This window comes from Syngnathus floridae, chromosome 4 (assembly GCF_059516105.1).
Source record: "Syngnathus floridae isolate MCC-2025c chromosome 4, RoL_Sflo_1.0, whole genome shotgun sequence".
In the NCBI taxonomy this organism is placed as follows: Eukaryota; Metazoa; Chordata; class Actinopteri; order Syngnathiformes; family Syngnathidae; genus Syngnathus; species Syngnathus floridae.
Window position 1 is genome coordinate 6,480,812 of NC_142416.1, and position 27,094 is coordinate 6,507,905.

The 27,094-nt window shown below is 40.5% G+C and overlaps 1 protein-coding gene across 4 annotated transcripts; it reads right to left on the minus strand.

Moving 5' to 3' along the window:
• Positions 1-1,817: 1,817 nt before the first annotated feature.
• On the minus strand, positions 1,818-26,862 carry LOC148398639 (E3 ubiquitin-protein ligase DTX4-like). Of its 4 annotated transcripts, XM_088373680.1 has the most exons (13): positions 25,671-25,970; positions 25,499-25,589; positions 25,166-25,392; positions 18,826-19,040; positions 17,534-18,393; positions 6,053-6,114; positions 5,750-5,911; positions 5,582-5,643; positions 5,319-5,485; positions 4,757-4,910; positions 4,559-4,648; positions 4,176-4,274; positions 1,818-4,085 (listed from the first exon to the last, which is right to left on the minus strand). In XM_088373680.1, coding segments are annotated over exons 2-13 (2,232 nt in total). In that variant the 5' UTR covers positions 25,501-25,589; positions 25,671-25,970; the 3' UTR covers positions 1,818-3,953. The 4 variants fall into 4 exon arrangements, with proteins under 4 accessions (XP_088229806.1, XP_088229804.1, XP_088229807.1 ...); XM_088373678.1 differs by lacking the exons at positions 25,499-25,589; positions 25,671-25,970 and adding an exon at positions 26,319-26,862; XM_088373681.1 differs by lacking the exon at positions 25,499-25,589.
• Between the last annotated feature and the right edge of the window lie 232 nt (positions 26,863-27,094).

Below are 27,094 nucleotides of genomic sequence, written 5' to 3' on the forward strand. Positions count from 1 at the left end.
GGTCACTTGGTACCGGGCCGCCAAGCCGCACAGGGAAAAATTAAAAAAAAAAAAAAAAGCTAATACAATAATGAAATGTAACGTGGACTCCTCGTGGATGCACACACACATCATAATAATAATGATAATAATTATTATTGTTGTTGACATTATATCCTACTATGAAACATTTTATCGACGATCAATTCATTCTGGTCAAGACACTCGTCCCGGTCACGTGACATGATTCCCCAGTCGAGCCCGCAAAGCTAGCAAAAATGAGTAAGAATTTATTTTGAAAAATATAAAAAATTTGGCAATTCTCTCCCAATTACATTCATCGCTGTGTCTCTTGACACAAGAGGCTCGTCTCGGTCACGTGACATGTCACCACAGTCGATTCCGCGAGGTAAGCAAAAATGAGTAAGAAACACAAGTTTGGAAAGCTTCTTCGGAAAGGGAAAAAAGCACAATGAGGAGACTGAAGATGAAGAAGCTGCTGCCACCTCTAAGAAAAGGAAAGCTGCATTTAAAAGAACATTTCTGGAGTCCTACTTAAAATATGGATTTATTGCCACAGGTGACTGACGCGCCAAGCGCACTCTGCATATGTGGCGACAGGCTAGCTAACGAGGCAATGAAGTCTTCAAAACTGCTTCGGCACATGGAGACCGAGCATCCTGCATTAAAAGACAAACCTTAACCACTTCGAGTGTCATTGTCTCCGATTACGCCTGGATGGGACCGGCTCGTTTCTGAGAAACAAGCTCGGTGCTCCCAATAATTCAACGTAATGGTGACTTTTATTTTGATGTGGTTTATATTTGTTTTTATGCCACTCGTATCATTTTATATAATCGTATTTATATATATTTATTATAAATTTATTATTTATTTATAGAGCTTTATTGTTTATTTATATATAAAGGCAGGTCCGCAAACAATGTCTGACGCGTAGCCGGTCCGTGGCGCAAGAAAGGTTGGGGACCACTAGTATAAAATAATCTGGCCGTAACTGGAATAGGGTTCTACACGAATGCCTAACGGAAAGGTGAATTGCACAAAACCTGCATTTGGTTGTATCAAAATAAATGTCATGAAAAAGGTAAAAACACTACATGGAAGCGTATTGTGTTGTGCTGGGTTCTTTTACAAGTAAAGACTGCTGCTTTGTGTTCACAGGGAGCCATGCTCTTTATTCGCTGTACATAGTCTGTCCTCTAGCGGTAAAAACGTGATCTACAATGCTATGGCTGTCACCACACAATGTAGGTTTCAAACTCGTGTTATAGTTTCAAAGTCGGAGTTCAAACTAGGCTTGCAGTTTCCGAATGCCGTTCGTGATGGGTGCTGTAAAAATTTTTTTGCTTAAACGATTGAAGTGCACATCAGAAGAAAAAAAAAAAAAAGCTTACAGCACCTGGTATTCCCAGGCGGTCTCCCATCCAAATACTAACCATGCCCGACCTTGCTTAGTTTCCAAGATCGGTCGTTCTCAGGGTAGTATGGCCGTAAGCCGTGAGAGTCTTCAGAGTTTTGCATTTTATAGACACAATCGCCCCTGAAACCATGCCAAGCAGCGGCGGTACGTGATGGCTGTTGTAAAAGTTTCCTTTCACAATTGACGTGGAAAAAAAAAAAGAAAGGCTTTCAGCACCTGGTCTCCCTTCCCATTATCACAACCATCTTTGTATATTTAAATGAGAGGTTTCCCTGCATGCTTGCATGTGTGTGCGTGCTAGTTGTTTACGGGGTAAACTATACAACACAATGTAAATTCATTAAAAGTATCATAAAATATACAAAAGTAAATAAGAGGAAATTAAATTAGAAATGGGTGCGGAGGTTTCATACATTGTTTATTCTTACATGTATTAATCAGTCATACTCCAGCATTTTGTAATTACACATTGTCCATCAGGTAGAGGAAATGCTTTTTTCTGAGTTCCATCAGACCAACACAATCCCAAGAGCTCACATTTTGAGGATGAACAATTGCCATCTGGATGAACTGCTAAGACATCTGCTTTTAAAGGATAAACACGACTTGAGTAATGAGTTACTTGCCTTTTCCCACTTTGCTCAAATGGTTCAAACACTGCACACAACACGAGAATATCATTCTTTATCAAGACAGTAGACCTCGACAATAGAATGACCATGTGTTTGGGTCATAAGAGCAAGAAATTGGACAAATGCTAAGACACTCAAGAAAACATTTCAATCCAAAAATCACTCTTGAGCATTCTCAAACCATCTAAATAAAAACTTGAGCATTCTCGAACCGTCTAAAAAAAAAAATTCAAGCGTAGAAAGGGTTTATAATTGCAATACAAATTCATTTGACGCGCAAATAAAATTTTATTATGACATTCCTTTTCCAAAGAAAATATGTTTCAAATCAGCCTCACTTCACCCTATGCAATGAAAACAGAAAAATCCATTGTATTAAAAAATTGTAAACCGAAGTGACAAAAAAATCACATAATGAATACCCATTAAATGTACAACAAAGCCTACCACCTCTATGATAATGTAATGAAGATACTATTGTACACAAAAGTTGTTGCTACAGTTCACATTAAAACATAATAACAAGAGTAAAAACATTGGCTTAACCATACAGTGAGTACCATCATTATCATCAGCCTCAGAGTTTCCAAATGATATCATTGTTACAGAAAACAGAAAAGTAACAGAAATAGTAATAATACTCTTGACTTAGAGAATGTTGGTACTGGTATACACAGTACACAGCTTTCCTCTCGCAAAACACATGCACTCACTCGAACAAATTCATACGCCAGGCAATTTACAGACACAAAACACGAAGTGGGCAGTGCATTATCACCTGCCACTGGATGAGAGAAGTTAATACGAAGTGCGCGTAATGAAAATCTCACAGTATCAAATATGCAAATTTTTGGTCAGCAGAGGAAAATGCATTGTGCTGCCTCAATGGATTTGTTACAGTGGTTGCACAGGAGGAAAAAAAAATTGATTCCAAATTTTCATTCAATTCAACACATATTAGGGAATTACATGTAAATTCGGGTACCTCGGAGGAATGTAAGGTTCGTGTGTACCTCAGCTTATTTGTAGAAAAAAAAAGGCAAATAAGAGAAAGAGCCTTGGTTTCATTTCATACACAATGATAACTGCTTGGCTTGGCCCCAGAAAGTAAAGGAATAATGTAACAATGATAAATACCACACATACTACTGGCACCTCAGTGGTTTACAGCCTGAGTGCAGTCCAACAGAAAAATCACAAGAGGGTGCAACATGACAGAACGTTATTGACTAAGGACAAAACAAAGGGGGGCCCTTCCACCTACCACTTGGACATCATTCTTGACTGATTTTGTCTGTTTGTGGTGAACCTACTAGCAACTGAAAAGTACCATACAAGTTAGTGTTACTCTGGAAAGTACCTTATACAAGTTAGTGTTCACACTTATTATACACTACATTCATAAAACCCTTCTCTCTTGCGGATGGTTTTTCTTCAGTCCCCTCCCCCCCATCAGACATATTCCTCTCTTTCTCCCGTCTCTCCATTTTTTGTCCCGCTCAGACATACCATCGTCTATTATTTTGCTCACTAACCTTGCTTTTGTTCTTCGTTATTAGTACCATTTCACGCTCACTTGTGGACTGTTAGTACCTAGATCCTGAGTGGCAAAGAACTCCTTTTTCATCTGCTATCTACTCATTCCTTTAATGAGTATTTAACTATTGGAATGACAATGGCAGGCAAATTACCAGTAAAAAAAAATAACGTTTAAAAAAGTGGTTATTTGGGGGAAAAAAACACTTGAAATATCCGCTGCACTCCTTTTAAAAACTGCCAGACTGACTGCCTGTTGTCCTCCTCTTCTTGCCTCTGTTATCTGGTTAGGCAGATTTTTTTTCCGCGTTTCCTTCCTAACATCAAAAGTATCTCCTCATTGTTGTCCCTGGTTCCACATCTGATCACTTTTCAGTCAACCCATCATCTTCTGTGATGCCTTGAGCTCGGAGCTCATCCAGAACATTGTCTAGGTGTCCAGGGTCAGGGAAGCCATGACCTGTCAGGTTGGAGCCGAATTCTGTTTTGTGGTGTACCTAAAGAAGAAAAGGACAATGTAGTTACTGGAATCTGATATGACTGGTCCATTCTATTTCAGCAATGAACATATGAGCTCAAGAACGTACCTCATTCCATATGACTGTGTCAGATTCTCCTGTGGTGCTTGAAGTCCCAACTGAAAAGATCAACCTTCGGTCCCACGCTACCAGGAGCAGTCTCAATACCTGATGACGAATATTCTTATGAGTGAAGGATGGCATCATAAATCATGCACATGAAAATGGCTAAACTGCATAGCGTATATCCCTAGCCATGACTAAAACATAAGCATTAAGGAACAACTCATCATTATGACACACCGGCCCAGGTCACACACACTAAATACATCCAACCATGCCTTTATGGTCCTTGTTCCATGCTGTGGGGCACCATCATGATTGAACCCCAAACGGTTTCTATGAAGTCATACGTCCAAGCAACAGTTACAGCGATGTGAAGGATGTTTTACCTTGCGTCCCTTGTCACTGTCTGGGAGGTAGCAGTGTCTTGGGAAGCCTCTGGCTGTGAAGGGCTTCCCTGGATTGGGATGCTCTGGTCCCTGATCACACACAAGAAGAGGAACCATCACGTCGATCAACATGATTGTTACAAGAATATGGGTGCAATTCAAACTAACATATGGAGCTGCTGACTTCTTTTCAATTACCTGAATGCCCGGCGGGATGTTATAGATCATGCGAATAGTTTTGCAGTCGGGATGCCCCGGTAGTGAGTGAGGGATAATGTGGTACTCCATTTTTCCTGCTGGTTGGTTCCCGGTCTTTACACCATAGATAGTTTTACAGGTGGGACACTGAAGACTGACACAAAAGGGAGACATTCTGGTATATTTAACTGAATGGACTTCAGATGTCAGTGCAGGGCAACAAAATGGTATTGAACGTTTAATATGAGTATTGTTCATTTGGTATTGGTATGTAATTCCATATTGTCTCTGCTCAGAGTTGACACTTGTGGTGTTATTTACGTGAAGTGCAGGCATCTGTGTAATGTGCATGTGGATTACTTTATTTGTTCCCTGAATGTAAAAAGAGCCATTTAGGTGTCACTTAAAATGTACTGTAAAAACAAACAAACTAACTAACTAACTACAAAACAAAACACAAAAACTCAAATATGGACAGACATCATATTCTGAGACTTGGACCTGCAATTTAATCCAGGCCAGGGGTCTATTTTCTTAACTATAAAAAAGTATTCTGACCCACCTGCCATCCTTGTTGCCATTATTATACATGGCCAACAGACACTGAAAATGGTACTGGTGTCCACACTGCGCTAGTCGTCCAACAGATTCTGCTTTGGAAACAGATCCTACCCCAGGACCTTTGTATCCAGAAGGACCCCCTAAAGATTCCATGCATATGGTACAATCCTGGAGGAACAATAATGAATGAAGAAGACATCAAAAACTCTACTCTTCCCTGATCTTTTAATGAATCTGATCTAAAAATATAGCAACTGGTCTCACCTCATCTGGTGGACTCTTAACTTTTTGCAGGTACTTTTTAACCACATCTTCTGGAGTCTTACCTGCAGACAAAATTAACGCACAGATGGTCAGATGTTAAAATAGTGGATGTACTAACGTGTTTATTGTGAGCACATCTCAGGTGTACTTTAAACACAGTACTTTTACCCTTGCGAGCCTGCTTCTTGGTGGTCTTTCTGCAGCAGTGGCCAAAGCCTGGTACTGGTTTGATGTCACTCTTGCTGACAGGTGGAGGGTGTAGTACAAGCTTCGGGGGTCTTGTAAGACACACCGGCAGAGCAGCAGCACTCATCAGAATGCCTGTGATCCCTGAAACACAAAGACGGGAAAAGAATGAACGGAGTTGAAAAGGTGATTTTTTTTCCCCCATTTATTCATAAACTGTCATTTTGATGAAAACAACCAAATGCCTCAACACTGCGTCAACAAATATGTGTAGTAAAATCTCACCTGCCAGTGCAGGGTGAACAGGACTAGATCCGTTGAGATTCTTCACGGGCACAGTGGGCACACTGCAAAAAAAAATTATTTGCAGGTGTTTTCAGTGACTTACAATGTATCTATCGGACTTTCCAATAATATCTTCAATAAACTAAGACTAGTTAAATTCTCACTTGGAAAAACAGATGATTATCATTTTTATTTTGACCACACAAGGTAAACAAATTCTGGTCCCACAAAAAGGAAAAGATAATTAATGATAGTATCAGGTGGAAAAAAAATATCCTAAATGGAACTCCCATTAAAAAACACATCTAGCACTTCCCCGACCATCTTTGTCACCGTCTCTTCTTGGGCTCTCTTTGCATTGGCAACACACTGACACAATATGATGGTTAGCGAATGATCAAGGACGGCTCTCAGGTTCTGTGTGCGTGTGTTTTTCAGAGCTAATCCACAGATTTTCCATCTGCAGAGATGGAGGTCACACAGCCTCTCTCTGGGGATTACCTGCATCATCACAAAGCCAATCATCTCTCACTGACAAATCACATATCCAGACTGATAAGGAGTTTTGGTCGGCGTAATTGAAAATGTTATATTTATCTTCTCCAAGTTATTATCAAAATATTCTGATATCAGTGTTATGTGTTGCACTGGTACACCACTGCAAAATTCAGACGCAACCATGAATAACAATAAAATGAGCAGAGTTGCTTAATCTGGAAAATGTTTTTGGACTACTTGCTATTGTATGTTGAGGGGAGCACTAACCATTAAAGACATTTGTAGATCAGCACCAAAAGCCAACACATTGTTTTCTTAGTTCTGCTAGACTCCCAAAAGTTTCAAAAAAAGTGCTTATGTATAGATTGTGGAATTGCAAAAGACTGACGATGAAAATTAACCTTGTTGTTGATTTTAAAAAGTGTGCTTCTGTTATTACACATGCATACTGGCCAACTTTGGGTTGTGAAACCGAGGGGGATTTCTTTCTCCATCAGCATATCGCCCAATGTTTCTTTGCCAGATTTCAAAGTTGTTAGGCTTATATTTACCACATGGTTGGAAATTATGTGCACAGAGCTGTTTCTCTGTTTCCTCACAGAGCTGACAAGCACATCGGCTGGCTGTAGCACTAGAACTATGGCGACCGCCATTTAGACGGTTCTCAAACTTTGATGTGTTATTACTACTGTTTGCATAGATTGAAGATGTGTCTGGGCTTTTGACTTTCCTGTCTCTGTCATGCTGCAATTTCACGGTATTAAAAATATAAAAATATTTATGAGTCATCATTCATTCAACTACCACAACTGTCAATTCAACCCCTATTTTCATTCATATGTAAATGCTTTGCAATGCTGGGAGACCACTTGCAGGTTTCCAAAGCAACCAGCAGGAATTGATTCTGACAAAAGCTGTTGGTCACCATGGTCAAATAAAAGATTGAATGTACAGGACATGAGGCATTACGTCTGGTTCAAATATATTGATGAGGCTGTGTCTGAGGATGAATGGTCGCTGGATGGTTTGTGTGACCGCAAGTCCCAGCGAGTTTCTACCTTTCCCGTAGAAGAGCTGGGTAGCGTCACATTCCCCACAAAGTAAACCACTTACTTCATTGTAAAATTGTGAGATTAGCAGGAGAAATGACTGATCAGGAACCACAGCGGAGAAAGTGTTGAAATTCGTAAGTTTACTGTGTAAATCGGGAAAGTTGGCAAGTATGCACATAAGCAGAAAAACTAATTCAAGTTATGTAAAAACAGTTTGATGACCCGAAGCATGGTGATGATCTGTTGTTTCCTATAGGTTTACTTTTAAAAGGCTTTCTCTGTCTGTGCACTAAGCTGATTTCACTTCACCCGATTTAGTGACTCATTCTGGCATAAGTGAATGACTCACTGTCATGCGTGGACATAGACTGTTAGGGTTGATAGATTATTTTGATCGTATGATTATGTATGTAGACTATAATGATTAACCAAACTTGTCCTGTCTCCAAACGTTGTAAAACACCCCCTGCTCTGATTTGACCAGAGGCTGGGGGTTCACCAAACCTGTCCACTCTCACCCCCACCTTGTTTTCTCTCAATTAATACTCTGTTGCAAGAGTCTAAAGTCAGACTGCGTTCGAACATCTCTGCACGAACGTTTTCTCCACTTGCAAGCGCTAAAAGGGAATACTGTCTCCCGTGTGGTTCTTGCAAATAAGTTAGAGTGAGCACCACTCTAACATAGACGATACATGGCATATAAAGGAATATGATTACATTTGTAAATCATTGCAAATCATGGCGCATCAAAAAGTTTAACATAATCCATAGATGATGGATATGCAAAAATTCTGCAATAAAAACTGGGACATATATAGTTTCATGAACAATATGTGCCATATGTGTCTGACAAGGCATTGTTTACTATTCTGATTACGAGATTTTAGGCAAAATCAGTTTAAATTTTAAGAGCAGCAACAATTTCCATTGATACTGAGCCACATTTACAGGATAATTTATTGAGACTAGCACTACACTAGGGCTATAGCCCTATCAGGAATCTATGTGGCCTCAGTCAAGCCCATCAAGCATTTTATTTGATATTCTAACATTGGTCCCCAATCACCGGTGGCAGGGACACACAAATGAATGAAAACAAAACTTATAGCATTTCTGGTTTATTTACGAGCTGAGGATAGACCCATTTGAAATGGGGATTTACAGCGAGAGGTGATTTCCACGCACAAATCCCAATATGTGGCAAGTGGCTCTCAAATGAGTTCAAAACTGATTCGTCAACAAATGTAAGTCCTTTGAGCCTGTCAGAATTGGCGGCTAACTGCATTGCTAAGGCTAAAACATCATTAAATATTGGTGGAAATTTTTTTGTCAAAAATTAACCTTCCTATCACCACAAACATCCACTATGTCAGTGGTTCTTAACCTTGTTGGAGGTACCGAACACCACCAGTTCACCGAACCCCCCCTTTAGCAAAAAATAAATAATCAAAAACAAGACATAGATGTTTTTTACTGGTGCACAAAATGAGCCGTGCATGATCATCACCTAGTTCAAAGAACAAAACCGACAGAATGCATGAACTCAACAAATTACATACCTGCAAATCAGTGTGCCTCTGCGAAACCATTGCAGGTACGCGTTATCACAAATTTACGCGATAAATCAGGTGTGTTCGGACCTCCCCAGTGGAGGCTCTGCCGAACCCCTGAGACCGACTCACCGAACCTCTAGGATTCGATCGAACCCAGGTTAAGAACCACTGCACTATATATCCAGTGGAATCAAATTAAAATCAAATAACAATGTTGTTACTCTTCACAACTTTGCCGATGCAAAGGGTATCATAATGAGTCCTTCCAAAGAACCAAACAAACAACCACACCTCCCGTGTGCACAGTGCATACTTGGAATGTTTCATAAATACATATAATGGCTATAGAAAATCATAATGCCATATGAAAAACGTTACCTTTTATCACCTTCCACCTAGAAATGATTATATTAAGTCTGATTTGTTTTAACTATTTGCACATAAAAACCCTGATAATCAAAGTGAAAATTACATTTTCAAACATTCTGTACTGTTATTAAAAAAATAGTAAATAAAACACCTGATTTGGCAATATTATCAACTAAAACCAAACACAGCACACAACCCAAAACACACCATGCTTACTGTGAAGCATGGTGGGGGCCGCATTTTGTTGTGGGGATGTTTCTCTTCAGGAAACTGGGCAAATGGTCAGGATCGCAGGGAATGTGGATGCTGCCAAGTACACCCAAATACTTGAGGGACACCTGCACTCCTGGAGATGGGCATGACAATGATCCTAAACATACTGGCAAAAGAACAAATCAATGGCCTAAGGATAGGAAGGTAAATGTCCTCGAGTGGTCTAGTCAGAGACCTGACTTAAATCCAATACAAAATCTGTGGATCGACTTGGAGAGCAGCCCATCGCCGCTCTCCACACAAAAAAGCTAATAGAGACAGCCAAAAAGATTTATGTCTACAATTAAAGCAAAATGAAACTCTACAAATGTTTAAATCAGGGGGCTGACGACTTTTACAACCATGTCTTTTTAGTTTTTCATTTTATATGATATATATTATATTTTATATATATTATTTTTATTAGATTTTTAGAACTGTTGTCTTTGCTTTCATTATTTTGATGTTGCACAGTTAAATTTGTAAATACATGTGGAAAAATATTTTTTAATGGGTTCTGATTTCAGGTTGTATGACAACTAAAGTAACTATTTAAAAGGGTTATGATGATTTTCTATAGGCACGATATGTAAGAAACACTGTGTTGCTATTGTATTGGGTTGAATGAATGCAACATATAGAGTACAACCATCAAAATGTTTTTATTTTCTTTGGGTGGCCAAAGTTTGACAAAATGACAGCCAAAATGCAAGAAGTAGGTGTAGCTTAGTCATTGTAACAGCAAGTCACTAGTGCTCTATAGCAGGGGTGGCCAACTCGCGAGCCGCATGCGGCTCTTTGCCTGGTTTCATGCGGTTCTTTTACGTTCATATCAATATTTGTGTTTGTGTTTTTTTTTTGTGTGCGTGTTGCTTCGCTTGAGTTCAATATGGTATTTCCGTCAAACATGTATGCGCATGGGGTGAAATCCTGCAAAGGAGGAGGGGCAAACCCATTCGAGGAAACAAATAGTGTGAATTTTGCTCGCAAAATGGCAGGGAGAAAATACACAGCTAAATGAAAATATGAAGATGAACACAAGACATTTTTAAGAGTGGGAAAGTTTATATTTTTTTTGTTGAACGCAATGGCAAGCCATTCTGCCAAATATGTCAGACATTAGCACATTTCAAAGCTTCGAATCTTCAGCGCCACTTCAGCTCACCTCATGCTAATATCGATAAGGACTTTCCAAAAGGGACTGAATTTTGCAAGCGCAAGTTGGACACTTTGAAAAGTCAGGCAGAAAAACAGGTACAGTTTTTCCCCAAAATTACGAAGCAATCAGAGACTGTCACGCTTGCATCTCATCAACTGGCTTGGAACATTGCACGGGCTAAAAAGCCATACAATGAAGGGGAGCTCGTTAAAAAATGCCTCAGTGACGGTGTTGAAATCTTGTCTCCTGAAAACGACAAACTAAAACGAATGGTATCAGACATCCAACAAAAAGAATTGCTTCGAGTAGCAACAACGGAATACAAGCCAGATTTGAAGACGATTGTTCAAGGCAAGGAATGCACTAAGCAACATGCACAGTAAGTGAAAAAACGCGATAGTAAATTATTATGTTTTTGTTTGTGGACTTTGTTGAACTGAGAGTTTGTGTGTGTGAGACAGTGCACACAATGTTCATTGTTGAAAAAGACTGGCCTGTGGTCTTAGTACTGTAGGAGTCAATTTCTGTCATTATCATGTTGGTGCGTGACATGATAATGTCACACAATAAATTTGGCTGAGCAGAGGCGTGTGTGTGTGTGTGTGGGGGGGGGTGATGTTCATGTGTGCTCATATGTATGATGTGTCTCTGACTGGTTGGCCACCCCTGCGCTCTATAGCAAAGGAGAGGCAGCCATTCAATGTGTTGATACAGCAGCATTTTGAGAAAATTTGCTTTTTTGAAAAGCTCTCTGAATCTCCTTGTTGTGATGTCACTTGTTTACTGTTACCAAATGTTTTTCCTTGGCATGTTTTCTTGACCAACTGGACATTTACATTGACTAATGTAGTAGGTAGGGATATTCGTGAAAAAGTGCATCATCGTAAATCGCTGTTCAAAGCATTTAATGACCAATCTATCACTCTATGTAAATGGCCAATTGGTCTTAATCATTATGTACTCTCTAACCATTTGCAGTAAAATTGTCAAAGTTGTCTTTTTTGTGTGCTGTTAATCCACACTCGACAATTAACGGCATGCTATTGTGAACAGGTCATACTAATCAGCACCAAACTGGCTGAAGGAGTGTTGCATTAACAGTAAGTAAGTAAAAATTTACTTCTCACACAGAGAGCTTACAAAGTGCTTCACATGGTTAAAATACAACAATATAATAAAATATGAGCATAAAATATACCCAGTAAACAAACAAAGAGCAAAAAAGTAGTGAAATCATGGACAAAGCAATTGAACTGGAACACACGCCTAAACAAATGTGTTTTTTAGCTGCCATTCAAAATGTCCACAGAAGGGGCGGTTCAGCTTGTATGGAAGTGTATTCCACCATGTGCTATGTCAATGCTCATTTGCCATTGGTGGCTACTGCTTCGTTCCTCATCTGTGAATTCGTGGCTGGGCTGGTTGTGTCGTGTGTGTGTTTTCAGTCGGTCTCTTGCGTGTGTTTGTACAACTGCCTTTCATTTAGATGCATTGGGTTTGTTAGCGCTTCACCATAGTAATCATTCATTCATTGATTTACTTAAATCATTTGTGTGTACTAGGGCTTTTGCCATGTCTTTTTATTCGTTCACCCATTCACTTAATTTGTGTGTTGCACTAAGGGAGTCGAGCTCGAGTTGGTTAATCCATGTCGTGAGGTACACAGTCATGTTAGTGTTGTAAGGAGACAATCAGAGCCAGTCTGTAACTGACTATTTGACCACTGGCAATGAGGCGCAAGGGTCCCGAAGCGGACGTAAGAGATGCCAGGGTCTCTGAGCAATCCTATTGGTCAGCCATGCAGGTTACTGGTTGGCTCGCCGGTTAGCACTTGACTTTTGGGATGCTGAATATGAAACTTTAGTTTGTGTGCAGAGAAACAAAATGTGTAGGGATAGTTTAGTGCCACAACAGTGTCATGTAGCCCAGCTCGAATGTGTGTGTGTGTGTGTGTGTGTGTGTGTGTGTGTGTGTGTGTGTGTGTGTGTGTGTGTGTGTGTGTGTGTGTGTGCGTCTGTCCCTCGTCTTGTTGACGTCACTCGAAATGTAGTACATATGCGGAAGTAAATGTGGGCTAACGAAGGCACCACAGGCTTTCCTTGTATTATCCCATTGCCACAGAGGAGCGATTCGTAGCAATAGTATTCAGGGGGAATGAAGCAAGGCTTTGTGATCGCATTTCAGGAAGAGATGACATCACGACATTGTTATGATTAATAAATGAGTCGTGTACATGACAGATTTACCGTATTGGCCCGAATATAAGACGATGTTTTTTGCATTGAAATAAAAAAAAGTGGGGGTCGTCTTACATTTGGGGTCTAGACATTATACCCATTCACAACGCTAGATGGCGCCAGATATCTTCAAAGCGAATGCTGAACTTAACTCCCCAGGCCAAAGCGAACCCCTGTCACGAAGAAGAAAAATTAAAATAGTGGTAGCAGTTTGCATTATTTTATTGCAATGTTTTTCCTTATTCAGATTTGTTTCAAGACTACAGTTACAGTTAGACTTTACTTTGATGGTTAATGCAGTTATTGCAATTTTATTGTTTTATCACATTAGATTGGTTTATTTACATTTCAAAAACCAGAAAAAAACACATTTACAAATGTGATTGCACTTTAGTTTATATATTTAAATGTTCAGATATTAAGATGTGACAGTTTTTGCATGATTTGAATGAGGCAAAATAACATGCTTTATCTCTCGAATATATTGTTAGAATCATTTGTTTCAGATGTACTGTAATTATTTTCTGTATAAAAACTAAATTTGGTGTTCCAAAAGTCTTTTTTCAAACTTGAGTCTTGAAAAAGAGGGGGTCGTCTTATAATCAGAGTCGTCTTATATTCAGGCCAATACGGAACTACTATCTCCACAAATGTGCACTCAATGCTTCATGTTTCAAGTGGGATTAAATTAAAGTTAAAAGCAAAGTCAATAATGTTATTCTAAGAACAGCAGATTCACGGACAATCAAAACAGTCACTCTTCCTCCAAAATTGGCCCAAATTTAAGACGATGTTTTTTGCATTGAAATAAGACTGAAAAAGTGGGGGTCGTCTTATATTCGGGTTCTAGACATTATACCCATTTTCACTTGTGTGCAGCGGTAAGTTAAAGGTTGCTGGTATCGACTGAGTATCTTGCTGTGATCGTGTGCGTCTTTGACACAAAGTGAGTATATACATTTCATTGTTACTGCTGTCCACTGTTGTGCCGTTTGCCCGATCGCGGTTTGCTTCGTGTGCACGCCGTTTGATTTATTTATGATTCCGTTGGATATTGATCCGTAAACGTACTCGAAAACATTAACAGAACAACAACATTTTGAAATGAAATAGCCTCAAGGGTACAACAGCTATTCAGTGACGCCCCCTGACCACGGTTGCCGTAATGCTGGGAAGCGATGTGACCTTGTAATTTACTAGTCGTACTAAAACGTACTGAAACGTTTTGGCAGAGCGCTGTGTACAACCAGTATGGATTAACAAATTCATCAATTGATCCATATATAAGGCGCTCTACATTATAAGGCACAGTTTTTTTTTGAGTAAATTTTACGTTTTTAAGTGCGCCTAATAGTGCGGAAAATACAGTAGTTGATAACGCACATGAAACAAACGAGGGCCGACAGACCACAATGAATAAAAACAAAGAATTATTAACTTGCCTCACTCTTTGTAAAGGTATTTACATCTGCTAGAAATAAAAAGGTAAGCATTACTGAGTGTGAAGTACTACTGAAAGGGTGTTTTTTTTTTTAAATCCTGTTCTTGCTGTGGGGGATGGGACTGAAAGGAGCTTGAGTCTCTTGACCCTTAGTCAAAACATACATACTCCCTGAGCTTTGTCTCTCCCACTCCCACAATTCCGATGCCCTACACTCTTTTCTATTCCCTCGGGCCCAGATGGACATCAGCAGGACCGATTTAGATGCCAGACAATAACACACCCCAACACATTCTCTCTTTCTCTCTCAAAAGTGCATGGGCGCTCACACACGCAGGTAGACACACACGCGCGCGCACGGACACAGGATAAACCTGTCACACATGCCTTAACTCCTACTCTTACTCTCCTTCCATAAAATGTTAGTTCAAACACGTCATTAGCAGTGTTGCCAGGAACTGGGAAAAGGTGGCCATTTTAAGTAAATAATTTAACAGATTACTACTGTAAAATTAGTTGTCAGACTACATTTACTTTTGAAAATCTTACCATGCTATTTTGCATAACTGAAAAGCTCTCACATTCACTAAAGATGACTTACCATCAAAAAACACTCCGATCTGCAGTGCCATTTTATTCTGCAATGATCTAACCTCAAAGCCGCATTCAAATGAACTTTTGGAAAAAAAACTGTCAATATGGTGGATGAAAATTCAGCAGTTAACCAACATGAGCCAAATCATTATTCAGAGAGAAAAGATGCATAACAATCAACATACTGTTAAAAGCTGGGTTCTTAGCAAATGGTCTGAAATTAAAATGAAGAAATTTCTCGGAGGAGAGTCAGGCTGCTCGTCTATATGCATTAGAATCCCAACAAAACAGTTCTTTCTCACACTCGTTCATTGCTTTTGTCTGCTTCCGAGAAGCACACATTCCTCACTTCATCTCCTGTGTGAACTGTCAATATTTACACTCACCATAAGAGAGCAGGACAATGTGGGCATGAGCCAAAGAAATGCTGTGTGAGTGTAACATCTTTCTGTCCTGATTTGTGTCATGTGATCAGTCTTTGACTGCTGACTTGTTTCTTTGTTTAAAACCTCTCCCCCTATCACCCTGCCAGCTATGGTCCTTGGTACTGTCTGGGATAAGTCTAAAATGCACACGCACAAACACACATGGCTTCATATGTAAATTCACCCTTCCCCAGAATTGCGAGGGGGTATAGTCAATGGTGTCTACCCCGTCCGTATCCACACAAAAGATTGCTTCATTATGATAATTCACAGAGCACAGCAATTCCACCACATGAACCCCACTACATACACGTGTGACCAAGGCTGAAAAGCCTAGTTTGAAAGCAATTATTCCATAGTTCTACAATCAAACAAAGTTTAAAAGATAAAAGCAGGGTGGGGGGCTGATGTGCAAAAACTATAGCAATGGATGGCAACATATAAAAAAATGCAATTATAAAAAAATATGAAATGAGTGTGGGGGATGAACGTGGAGAAAAGTAGCAGAGTCTCAGCATTGTGCTGCTAATATGGCCCAGGCTTGTGTAATCTAACAAAGGTTACTGTGGAGACCAACAATGAGGCTCTGAGAGGCCCAGACTGCTGGGAAGTGAAGGCACATAGGGAGGGTGAGGAACCACAGGGTAAAGAAAGCAAGTGAGAAGTCTCAAGGACGTGAGGACTACACAAAAAACAACATTTCAAAACCATTCGACCTTGTTTTCAGGTTCAAAGTGATTAACAACACCAGACGTCTGTTATTTTTAAGATCATCTGTAATTCAACACCTTTGTCCATTGTGCACACAATTTGCTCATGGAGCATATTAGTGTTCCGCATTTTGACTTTTACCATAACACAAAAGCAATGTGCGTGACATTTTGGGCCATATTCTGGTAGACCGGCACCCATGCACTCTTGTGTATCTCAGGCGCATCTTCATTTTTGTGCTAGGGCCACGCTGGCTGTTCCGGCAGACGGAACTGCTGCATCCCAGCGCCCCTACCAATTTGGTGACAGAGTAGATTGCGCTAGGCGTAAAAACTGGCACATAAAAATTTTATTCTGGGCAAATTTTGCGTGTTTATAAATTTAGTACATACGTCTCGATGTGCATTCTGCCGCATTCTACGGCAAGGTCCTGGCACTTCTGACAATTTAGAGATAAACGTAGACAACATTTTAGACTTTCTAAATGGAGGTCTAACTTGGTAGTTTAACACGATTTTGTCGGATTTGCTCGACGCACAGGCACAGATTTTGGTGGATGTCATCGGATTTTGTTTACAAATGTGACAGAAGCTTGGTACAATCCCTCGGTATCATTGTGGAAATGTATTAAGTGAAGTACTTATTATCAAAATCTTAAAGAACTTTTAATAGTGCCCCCCCCGACTGTGCAACAGAACTATGGGGAGGGTCACACAAGGATGCGTGATCAGGCGTGCTAGGTGGTCAGTCGACTACATCTTTCACAAAGGGGTGCAGTTTACCAGTATTATGGACTTTGTGCACGCCAATATCATGTACGGATCAAGCGATTCAGGATTGTGCTTAGAACTTCAACCATGTGAAGTACTTTGTGAACTTTCTGTAGGTGGGTTTCCATCCACCTCTTTTTGTTCAAATTTTCAATTGAAAAATACAATAACAATTGCTAAACCGAATGGAAATGCTACAGATTCAAAAAAGTCTAAATATTTTCAAAGAAGGTTTTAACACTAGGAGTGGGGGGATGTCTAGAATATTCGAGAGATGCAGCCATAGATTGGATTTATGAAACCTTATTTTAGGAGGACACTACAAGTGCAAAGATGAGGACTCTTGATATTTAGATGCTACACACTTTTCCGTTGAACGTGACACAAAGGTTCTTAAGTTGAAATGTTTTCTTCACTCACCCCGACGCTATTAGTGCTCTTGACTGGGCCATGGCAATCCTCTGCAATGCTGGTCGACTCAGTCCAGCTAAGCTTGACCTCTGTGGTAGTGGGGCATGGCAAACTTTGGATGCGGACGACGGCGCACGTTGTGGCTTCATTACTGCTGGTGATGGAGATGGCACAGGGGAAGGGGGTGTGGTCACTGTGCTAGCCGGGGTAATTAATGTGGCAGTGGGTACTGATTCGCTGGCTGAAGATGAAGACTGCTTTGCTGGAATGGACGGAGGATTCACATTTATGTTGGATGATGGTGGCTGAGGGGGCGGCAGTGACGGAGGAGGAGGCCTGGAAGATGACGAAATGCCAAGAGTGGAGGTCCCTGTGGTGAGCGCAGCCAGAGACTGAGCAAAGAGCTGGGCATTCCTTCTTGGAGATGCAGTGTTTTTAGAAATGGCAAGGCCATGTGGCAGCGTCTGATAGGTGTTGCAGTTGGGCTTCAAGTGCTGTCCTCTCCCCAGTGTGGCAGATTTAGATGGGTTCAAGGGTTTTGAGGCGGTGGGTGCTGAAGTCTTGGGCCGCTGAATGGTTAGTGAGCGTCCTGCTCCTCCTAGGTTTGTTTTCACACTAAAGACAAGCATGCACTGCTGGCAGGAGCAAGGTTGGCCCAGTCCAGTAGTCATTATGCCCCCGTACGGGTACACAGAACTTCCAATTCCCATGCTGGCTCCTGATACTCCAACACCTAACAGGGCACCTGTCAGTCCTCCTCCTACACCCTCACCTCCTCCTTTTGGAAATGGAAGAGGCCCAGACACTAGCGGATAGGCCGTGTCAGCACGTCGCTGAATCCTTCGACATCGTTGGCTCTGTCGATTCACCTGGGAGGACACAGAAAAAAAGCATATAACTATCAAATTTTCCTGTGGAAGTCTTTCTGTAATTACTGACAACATATTGCAACATTCCCACCTTATTCATTTTCAATACGCATTTAGGTTGTTTGTGGGCAAATCTCTTATTCGTATATTCAACACATTGCAACACTCCCACTTTATTCCTTTTTAATACCCATTTAGCTTGTTTGTGGCCAAATCTCTTATTAGTATATTCAATTGATTAATCATGCACTATAATTGTGTAATGTCCTAGAATTTAAATTCTGTATTTGGGGACCTTTATCAGATATGAGATTAAAATCCAACTAAATCAATAAATTAAAAATCCTGTAATTAATTAGTGCCTGACAGCACTAGGATGGATAGATGGATAATAGATAAATGGACAGATATGAAGAAAAAAAAACTTCACACCTGTGTCATATTCTGAAAATCAATGATATAGCAGAAGCCAAGGGTTGTCAGGTCCAGGCAGGGCTGCTGGCGGCTATGAGCATTCTCGATGGCGATAGCCACCTCTATGTCATATGATGTCCATGAACCTGCATCATTTTCCCACTCCCACTGCCACCCTTGTCCCGGGGCTGAGGCCGGGTCATAAAAACACCTCCTCACTGGTCGGATAGTTCCTGGGTTCAAATGAGGAGAAAAAGTAAATGTGAGTAATTGTCCTAGACTCGACATGTATTCGGTACATTGAAAAAAAATTTTTTTTTAATATATTTACTATGTATACTGTGCTGTGAATATATTTGTTGCACACCACATAGAAAAGCAGATACCACACGTGTTTGATAGTGTTCTACTTACATACTTCTACACTTTTCAAAAAATTACACATAACAGGATAGGGTTGGATGAAGACCGATGCCAGATATTTGAATAAGGCAGATGGATACCGGCCTTTTTTAACTTATCTTATAGTCGTTGTGGCAGGCGAGACCAATATTGGTCATCCTCTTTAGGCCATTGAACTAGCCGAAACTAAAAGGCATACATGGGTGACAGATACCCATTAGGATGCAATTTATGTGATTATTTTAATGTTGATAAGATTGTTATGGACTCTATGCACTGCAGCTCATGACAGTAGAAAATGAGACGTACAAGAACAACTACTGTTCATTCCAAGTTACCAGGACGCAAGGAAAAATAATGTTGTTCTTTAAAATTGTGTTAATATGTGTTTTTGTAATATGTATAATCCAAGACCGCCCCCTCATTTGAATAACTTTTCTTTCTGCATTGCAGGACCAAGAAAAGCAAAAATAAATACAAAATATGAAAGATTTCAAAATTAAAAATAAATCTTTTGGGGGGGAAGAAAATGTGTTTTGAGCATGGGATTTTATGGGAGGTCTTTCCTATCTTTCACTGGTTCAAGAGACATTTTATGTAACAAAATTACCAGTGGTATCGTTACTTGGTATCGGTATTAATGACCACTCATACTGGTCGTGGTCTGAAAAAAAGGAAGTGGAATTAAACATCCAGATATTTTATAATGCAGGTGTTTGATTTGTTATTGCTCTCTTTGCTCTCTCTACACTGTTGGGTATTTCGTTCCAAGCCTTAAACATACCCCAATGCAAAACTGTCAAACGATTGTATCTCACAGCAGAAAAGCCTACAAAGATGGGAGAAATAAATTTGTGTTACAAACCCAAATGCAATAAAGTTGGGGTGTTGTGTTAAAACAATGATTTGCAAATTATGTTCTACCTATATTTAATTGAATACACGGAAAGATATTAAGATTGAATTTTATGGCTGCAACATGTTTCCAAAAGCAGAATCATGTTTACCACTGATGCATCATCTTTTCTTTAAATATCCAATGACGTTTGGCAACTGAGGACATAATTGTTGAAGCTTTGTAGCTGGATTTCTTTCCTATTCTTTCTTGATGTTCAGCTTCAGCTGTTCAACAGTCCGGTATCTCTGCTGTTATATTTTACACTTCATAGTGCCACACATTTTCAATGGGAGACAGGTCTTGACTGCAGGCAAGCCAATCTAGTACTTGCAGTCTTTTACTACAAAGCTACGCTTTTGTAACAAATGGAGAATGCGGTTTGGTATTGTGTTACTGAAGTAAACGAGGCGTCTTTGGGTTTTTGAAAAGCGCTACACAAATTTAATGAATTATTGTCCATGAAAAAAAAGACATTGCTTGTAGGGCAGCATATGTTTCTCCAAAAGCTGTATGTACGACCTTTTAACATTAACATTAACTTCACAAATGTCCAAGTACCCATTGGCACTAACAAAGTCCCATACCATCACAGATGCTGGCTTTTGAACTCTGCGTCCTGAATAGTCCAGATAGTTCTTCTCGACCTCCACAATTTCAAAACACAATTTGAAACGTGGACTCATCAGACCACGGAACCGTTTTTCACTTTGCATCAGTTCAACTTAGAGAAGCTTGGGCCCAGTGAACCCGGCGGAGTTCCTCGGTGTTGTTGATAAATGGCTATTGCTTGGCAAAATTGAATTTTAAACTGTACAATCTGTCCATCTGTCTCTGTCTGTCTTAAACTGCTCGACTAGTATTTTGTACTTGATCACAAAGAGGTGAACCTCGTCCCATCTTTGTTTGTGAATGACTGAGCAATATAGAGAAGCTCCTTTACAACCCAAACATGGAACCCACCTGTTCCCAATTAGCCTGTTAGCTGTGTTTGATGAGAATTCCTCAACTTTCTAAGTTTTTTTTACCACCTGTAAAATTATGTTAATTATTTGCTAAAAACAAAGTTGATAGGTTTAAAGATTAAATATCTTGTCTTTGTAGTGTATTCAATTAAATGTAGGTTGAACATTATTTGCATGAATTGTATTGTTTTTAATTATGTTTAACTCAACTTCCCAACTTCATTGGAACTGGGTTTGTACACGGTGAACAATATGTACCAGATATACATTGTAATTGTCTGTTACTAATTTGATAGCCTACTGTGGTGAGATAAAGCAGTGGTCCCAAACCCCAAAATCTTTTGGTACCGGTCCGCACAAGAAAGAATAAATAACTTGCATTATTTCCGTTTTATTTATCAGAGTCTGAACGCTCTTTCATTTTGAAAAATGGACTGGATTATCTCCATCTCAGTCACGTGAACATAACATAACATAACATTATTCATGTTATATTGTTGGTGCGATGTTATGAGGATGCTGCTAGTAAAGTTGCATAGGACACAGTGGATTCACGTTTGTTATTATAATATACTGTGGCCTTCACATACAGAATTCCACATAGAGAAATGGAACATAGTGTTGGGAACGTAATGTTTATGTGACAATGCACTTCTGTTGTTGCTCTTCCTATTCTTCGTTCTACGAGTACTACGTTCAGTAAAGTTTTTTGCGACACCTCCTGGGTCTCCTTTCCTTCGGCACCACAATACCATTGATTTTATGCCGGTCGTATCATTTTATTTTGTTGTATTTATCCACCTCACCTTAAAAGCCGGTCTGTGAAAATATTATCTGACAATAATCCAGTTCTTGGTACTGAAATGGTTGGGGACCACTGAGATAAAAAATCTGAAATGAAAGAACGTAGAGCTACTCGAAGCAGGCGGATAGAGTGGCCATCTGGATTTTTTATTTCCCATTCACCCCTCTCAATATGTGTTCCGCAGGCAAGCACATGCTAGGGTCAGGTCACACTTCATGCATTGTTTCTCCTCTATCGTTACAACATATTGCACATCAATGACTGTGGGAAAACACATTTAATTTTTTTTTTACCTAAATGTCAACACCTTAGAAGAGCATTAAAAAAAAAAACATTAACCTGACTAATAAAGTGGACGTGGTTACTTGGAAAATAAAATTTGCTCAAAAAGCAATCGCAGGAAACTTAAGCCCGGTTCACATGGCGGTATAATCGGCCTGATTTTAGCCCGGAATTGCCCCTCCGGACAATCGTGGGTCAGCCCCAATTCTCGTAATGACTCCAAAGATAATGTTAACAGGCAATCCTGCCGTTTGTGGCGTGCTTAGACTGATCTCGGCCGCTCGGGTGGACATCCAACGTCAACTCTGGGATGACGTGCTGAATGGGTTAGTTTGAGTATGCTTCTTGTTGGGAAAAAGTTGAGATCATTAGTTTACAACATGCAGTGTTTGTGTTTGGCTCTGTTCATTATAACTCATTGAATTCTTCAGGGATTTTGATACGGATTGGGTTGTTACAAACATCTATTGTAGGAATCCCTGCTCAACACGGCAATAAAAGCTTAATGTATTGAACTCCATGTCGGCAGCAAACAAACAAACAAACGAATACATAAACAAATTAAAAAAAAAAACAGCAAAGACGAGCATGTTTTTTTTGTTCGATTTCATTCTGGTCTTGCTGTTGTCACCAGAAAAAACAAAGCGGCAGCGGCAGTAAAAATAATGCAAAAGAGTCAAGTTTGAATGTCAAACCTTGGTTCACTGGACAAACTGCTCACCCAAAGCCACCCAGAAAGAAAAACATGCTGTTACCCCACTGGTACCTGGTGACATTCACAAGATCGGTACGGAAACAAAAAAACTGCATCTTTTTTTTTTTTTAGCTGTTAATTTTAATTTTCTTTTCTATACATTGTTATATTCTATTAGCTAGACCTCTGCCATAGTGACAAAACATTTTAGCATTTTGACTTGCAATAATCACATAAGGACCAAGTCGCCTTAAGGTTTGATTCTGGCTCCGGCCTTCCTGTGTGGAGTTTGTACGTTCTCAGTGTGCCTGCGTGGTTTACCGCCGAGTACTCTGGTTTCCTCCAACATTCCAATGATATGCATGGTAGTTAATTGTGCCCTCGAAATTGTCCTTAGGTGTGAGTGCGGGTGTGGGTGGTTGTTTGTCTCTGTGTGCCCTGCGATTGGCTGGCAAGCAGGTTCAGGGTGTCCCATGCCTACTGCCCAAAGACTACTGGGATGGGCACGTGTCAGATGTTGGTTGGATGGATGGATGGATGGATGGATGGATGGATGGATGGATGGATGGATGGATGGATGGATGGATGGACGGACGGACGGACGGACGGACGGACGGACGGACGGACGGACGGACGAAAGGACAGATGGATGGATGCTCACACAATGCTGAAGGGACATTGCATTTGAGGGCACTAACTGTTCATATAGGAAGGGAAGTTAGTTTTGATACAAGATCAACTTTATTGGGCGAGAGGTTCTTTTTGGCAAAAGCAGTAGGCCTAAGTAAAAGCAATTGATAAGGATGTTTGCAATATTGTGGCAGTGAAAGAGAAGGAGATCAGTTTGGATATGAGCTTTTGCTCATAATCTGCATTGGTGCACAGAACTGTAAGATTGTTTGACCAAATTATATTTTAATCTTAAGAATGTCATTTCTGTTTCAAGAAATTAGGCAAACCAAAGGAGAAATACTGGAACATGTCTGTTTACAAACATTTTACAGGACAGTCTAACATTTTCAGGTGTGGCTTTTCCTTGAAGGAGCTCACATTTTATGTTGATAAATGCAAATTATTGTGCTATTGCTTTTATATTTTCACAAATTGAAATGGTCAAGATTAGGGATGTGCACAATGTTGGCAGTCAAACAGTCACAGATACTGACAACAGAAAGTGTCAAGCCAGGAAACAATACGTGCCCAAAAGGGGGCGGGACAATTTCTGGTACCCCCCAAAACAACTTGAATCTCCACAGATTGCTCTATGAGAGTAAATTTTGGTGCTGACATTTTTACCTATAAGTGCCAATGTTAAGCCCATTCAAGTGAAATTCTACTCGTGTCCCTTAAACAGCATTTATTGTTTTATAAGAAATTAAGATTTATACTGGCGTTACGTCGGTAAAACTTAGGTTAGTGTTGATTATTTTTGAAAAGGAATGAAATTGGCCAATAAAATCTGTCAGCCGGTAACTTGGCCAAGCCCTATAGTTGAGAACCTGTCTTGAGTTTATGACACTACCCTTGTGTGCAAACAATGATGTTTTTTCAACCCTTTCGAACCTAACAAACAACCACAGCTACTTTTTGGTCTCCACGTGCCTCCAAAGCCATTGTTACAACTGAATGGAATATTTATGAAAGGGTTCCTCCCAAACAACTGTCGTTAGCGAGCAGATGCCTCACCAATGTATTTTCAATGACTGCCATTCTGCATCCCAAAAATGTGGTTCCATTGGTGGTTGAGGTGTACCTCAAACTTTGAGGACACCAGCCCTCAGGCTAGAGCTGTCTCATCTAGTCTATATGAATGCAATTTATAAAGCCTGCTCGAATGAGAGACGGACTGGCTTCTTCTAAGACAGAGGTTCTTAACCTGGGTTCGATCAAACCCAAGGGGTTTGGTGAGTAGGTCTCAGGGGTTCGGCAAAGCCTCCACTGCTGAGGTCCGAACACACTTGATTCATCGTGTAAATTTGTGATCACGCATATCTGAACTGGTTTCGCAAAAGGCAACAGCAGAAGTTACACTGATTTGCAGGTAGGTCATTTGTTGTGAGTTCATGCATTGTGTTTGAAAAAGGTGATGTTCATACACGGCTCATTTTGTGCACCAATAAAAAACATCTATGTCTTGAATTTGAAAAAAATAATATTATTTTTCACTTAAGAGGGGAATATGAAACTGGTGGGGTTCGGTACCTCCAACAAGGTTAAGAACCACAGTTCTAAGACAATCAGTGTCCAGTTACGATGCATTCAATGACCTGAACATACACAACAAACATGGCACGCTTGTTAACATGACGTCTTACCTGTGTCTTGTCTGAACTGGTGCATGGATTGGAGATCAATGATGTAGGGAGAGAGTCGACTCTCCATCTGACCGAGGACCACGCTCCCCCCGCGGGTATCTCCACTCCGAATGGCCGCCTCTATCTGATGGGAGACGGCAGCGCTGTAGGGCCGCCACCGACCGTGTTCGTTCAGCCATTCCCAAACCACCACAGCAGAGGCCACGAGCATGTTGTTACTGTTGGCCCTGCGGAGGAATTAAAAGATGTAACAACAGCGGTCTTTGATCAACCGACGGATATCATTACCACATATTATCACAATAACAATCAGACGAGGTTGCCGTAGCTTACATGAATCCACTGCAGAGCTAATGCCAAGAGAAAGCGAAGCATTCCTCTACAAATAGCCAAATTCTTCGCATGGCCACAGAGCGAGTCTTTGCTACAAAGCCGTAATAATAGGTGAAACGGTCAGGAAGCAAAACACCGTCTACATGGATAGGCTTTTTCTTTTGCTACCAACCCCTGCAGACACGCCGATATGATCTCTGAAGAGTCGTTGACTTAAAGCAAAGGCCTTTAACCATCTTGTGGTAATCAGTGATGTGTTGATGCGGGCAAAAGCTTAAAAAAAAAAAAGGCAACGTTTTTACTGTTTTTCCCCGTCGAAGAAATCACGTACTACATTTTCCCTTCGTCCGAGAGTGAATGTGTAGGTTTGCAAAGTGTGTTTTCCTCCTGTTTGGCCGTAGATGTCGATTTAAAAAAAAAACTAGCTTCCCACCAAAACGCAGATTCAGTAGTAACGACTCTCCTTCTCGGGTGCAACCCGGATCCAAGAACACGTTCCACGGGTTCCCCCTCCCAACCCAAGTAGTTCACGACCAAGTTGCAACGTTTGCGCTGGTAAATAACTGTAACCTATAAACTGGACGCGCTGCAACGTTACGTTTCCCCTGAACTTTTAGTTTGAACATACCGTATCAATACTTAAGCTTTAACACGTAATTAATCGAGCTGGTAAACTCAAGTTAATCGCATTTCTTTGGGGGGACTAATGGTTTGAAACGTATTGTCTGAATGAATAGGCTTTCCACGTAATTACTCTACATGGCAAACTCAAAATAGCAAGCAAATTTGGCCATGGATTGAGCCACATAGTCACACGCACCTGCTGATGTGATATCCTGGGTCCACCATCCAAAATTCGGAGACTATCCTGTGTCGATGCACACCTTTTCAGGAGGCAACTCAGCTCCTGCATCCCCCAGCCTCCACCATTGCTACCTTCGCTTTCACGAGGGCTCGAAGAAAGGTAAACACGTCCCTTTTGGTGTAAACAAAAATGGAGTCCATGCAGGAAAAACATCCAACAGAGGAACTGTATAAAAACTTATAACGAATCACTCTTTTAAAATGGAATCACTCGAGTACTTCATGTTTCCGTGTCCAACTTTCCTCTGCTGTGACGAAAACTGGCAGGCTGCTACTGCTCACTTTCACCGCCCGCTGTCAATCAGCACAGACACAATCCCAAGACAAAAGATGCCGAGACAGAGTACGAAGTCTCTCATCAGTTAGTTTGGCGGGTCCATTATTTTTACGCTAGCTTTGCATTTGAGCAACTTGATGATTCCACAATTTAGTAGTTAAGTATAAAAGACAAAAAGCCAGTTACACATGTGGAAAGTCGACACACCCTTTCCACCCCCTAGTGGAAATATCGGTATTACCCTGGCTGCACAGAAGTAGCCAGCAACTGCCTGAAGAGCGGGGTGCAGGGTCGAGGCGTGCCTCAATGCGGGGTGGCCCTAAACGTTTTTCTTCGCCCACACGGATGCTATTCATTTTTGTTAAACTATTTCTTTGGCCGTTTTAATGATGCGCTGTCTTAGCTCAACTCACCCTTGTATTTAATTTGTTAGGAATGGATTCTTGATGTTGTAG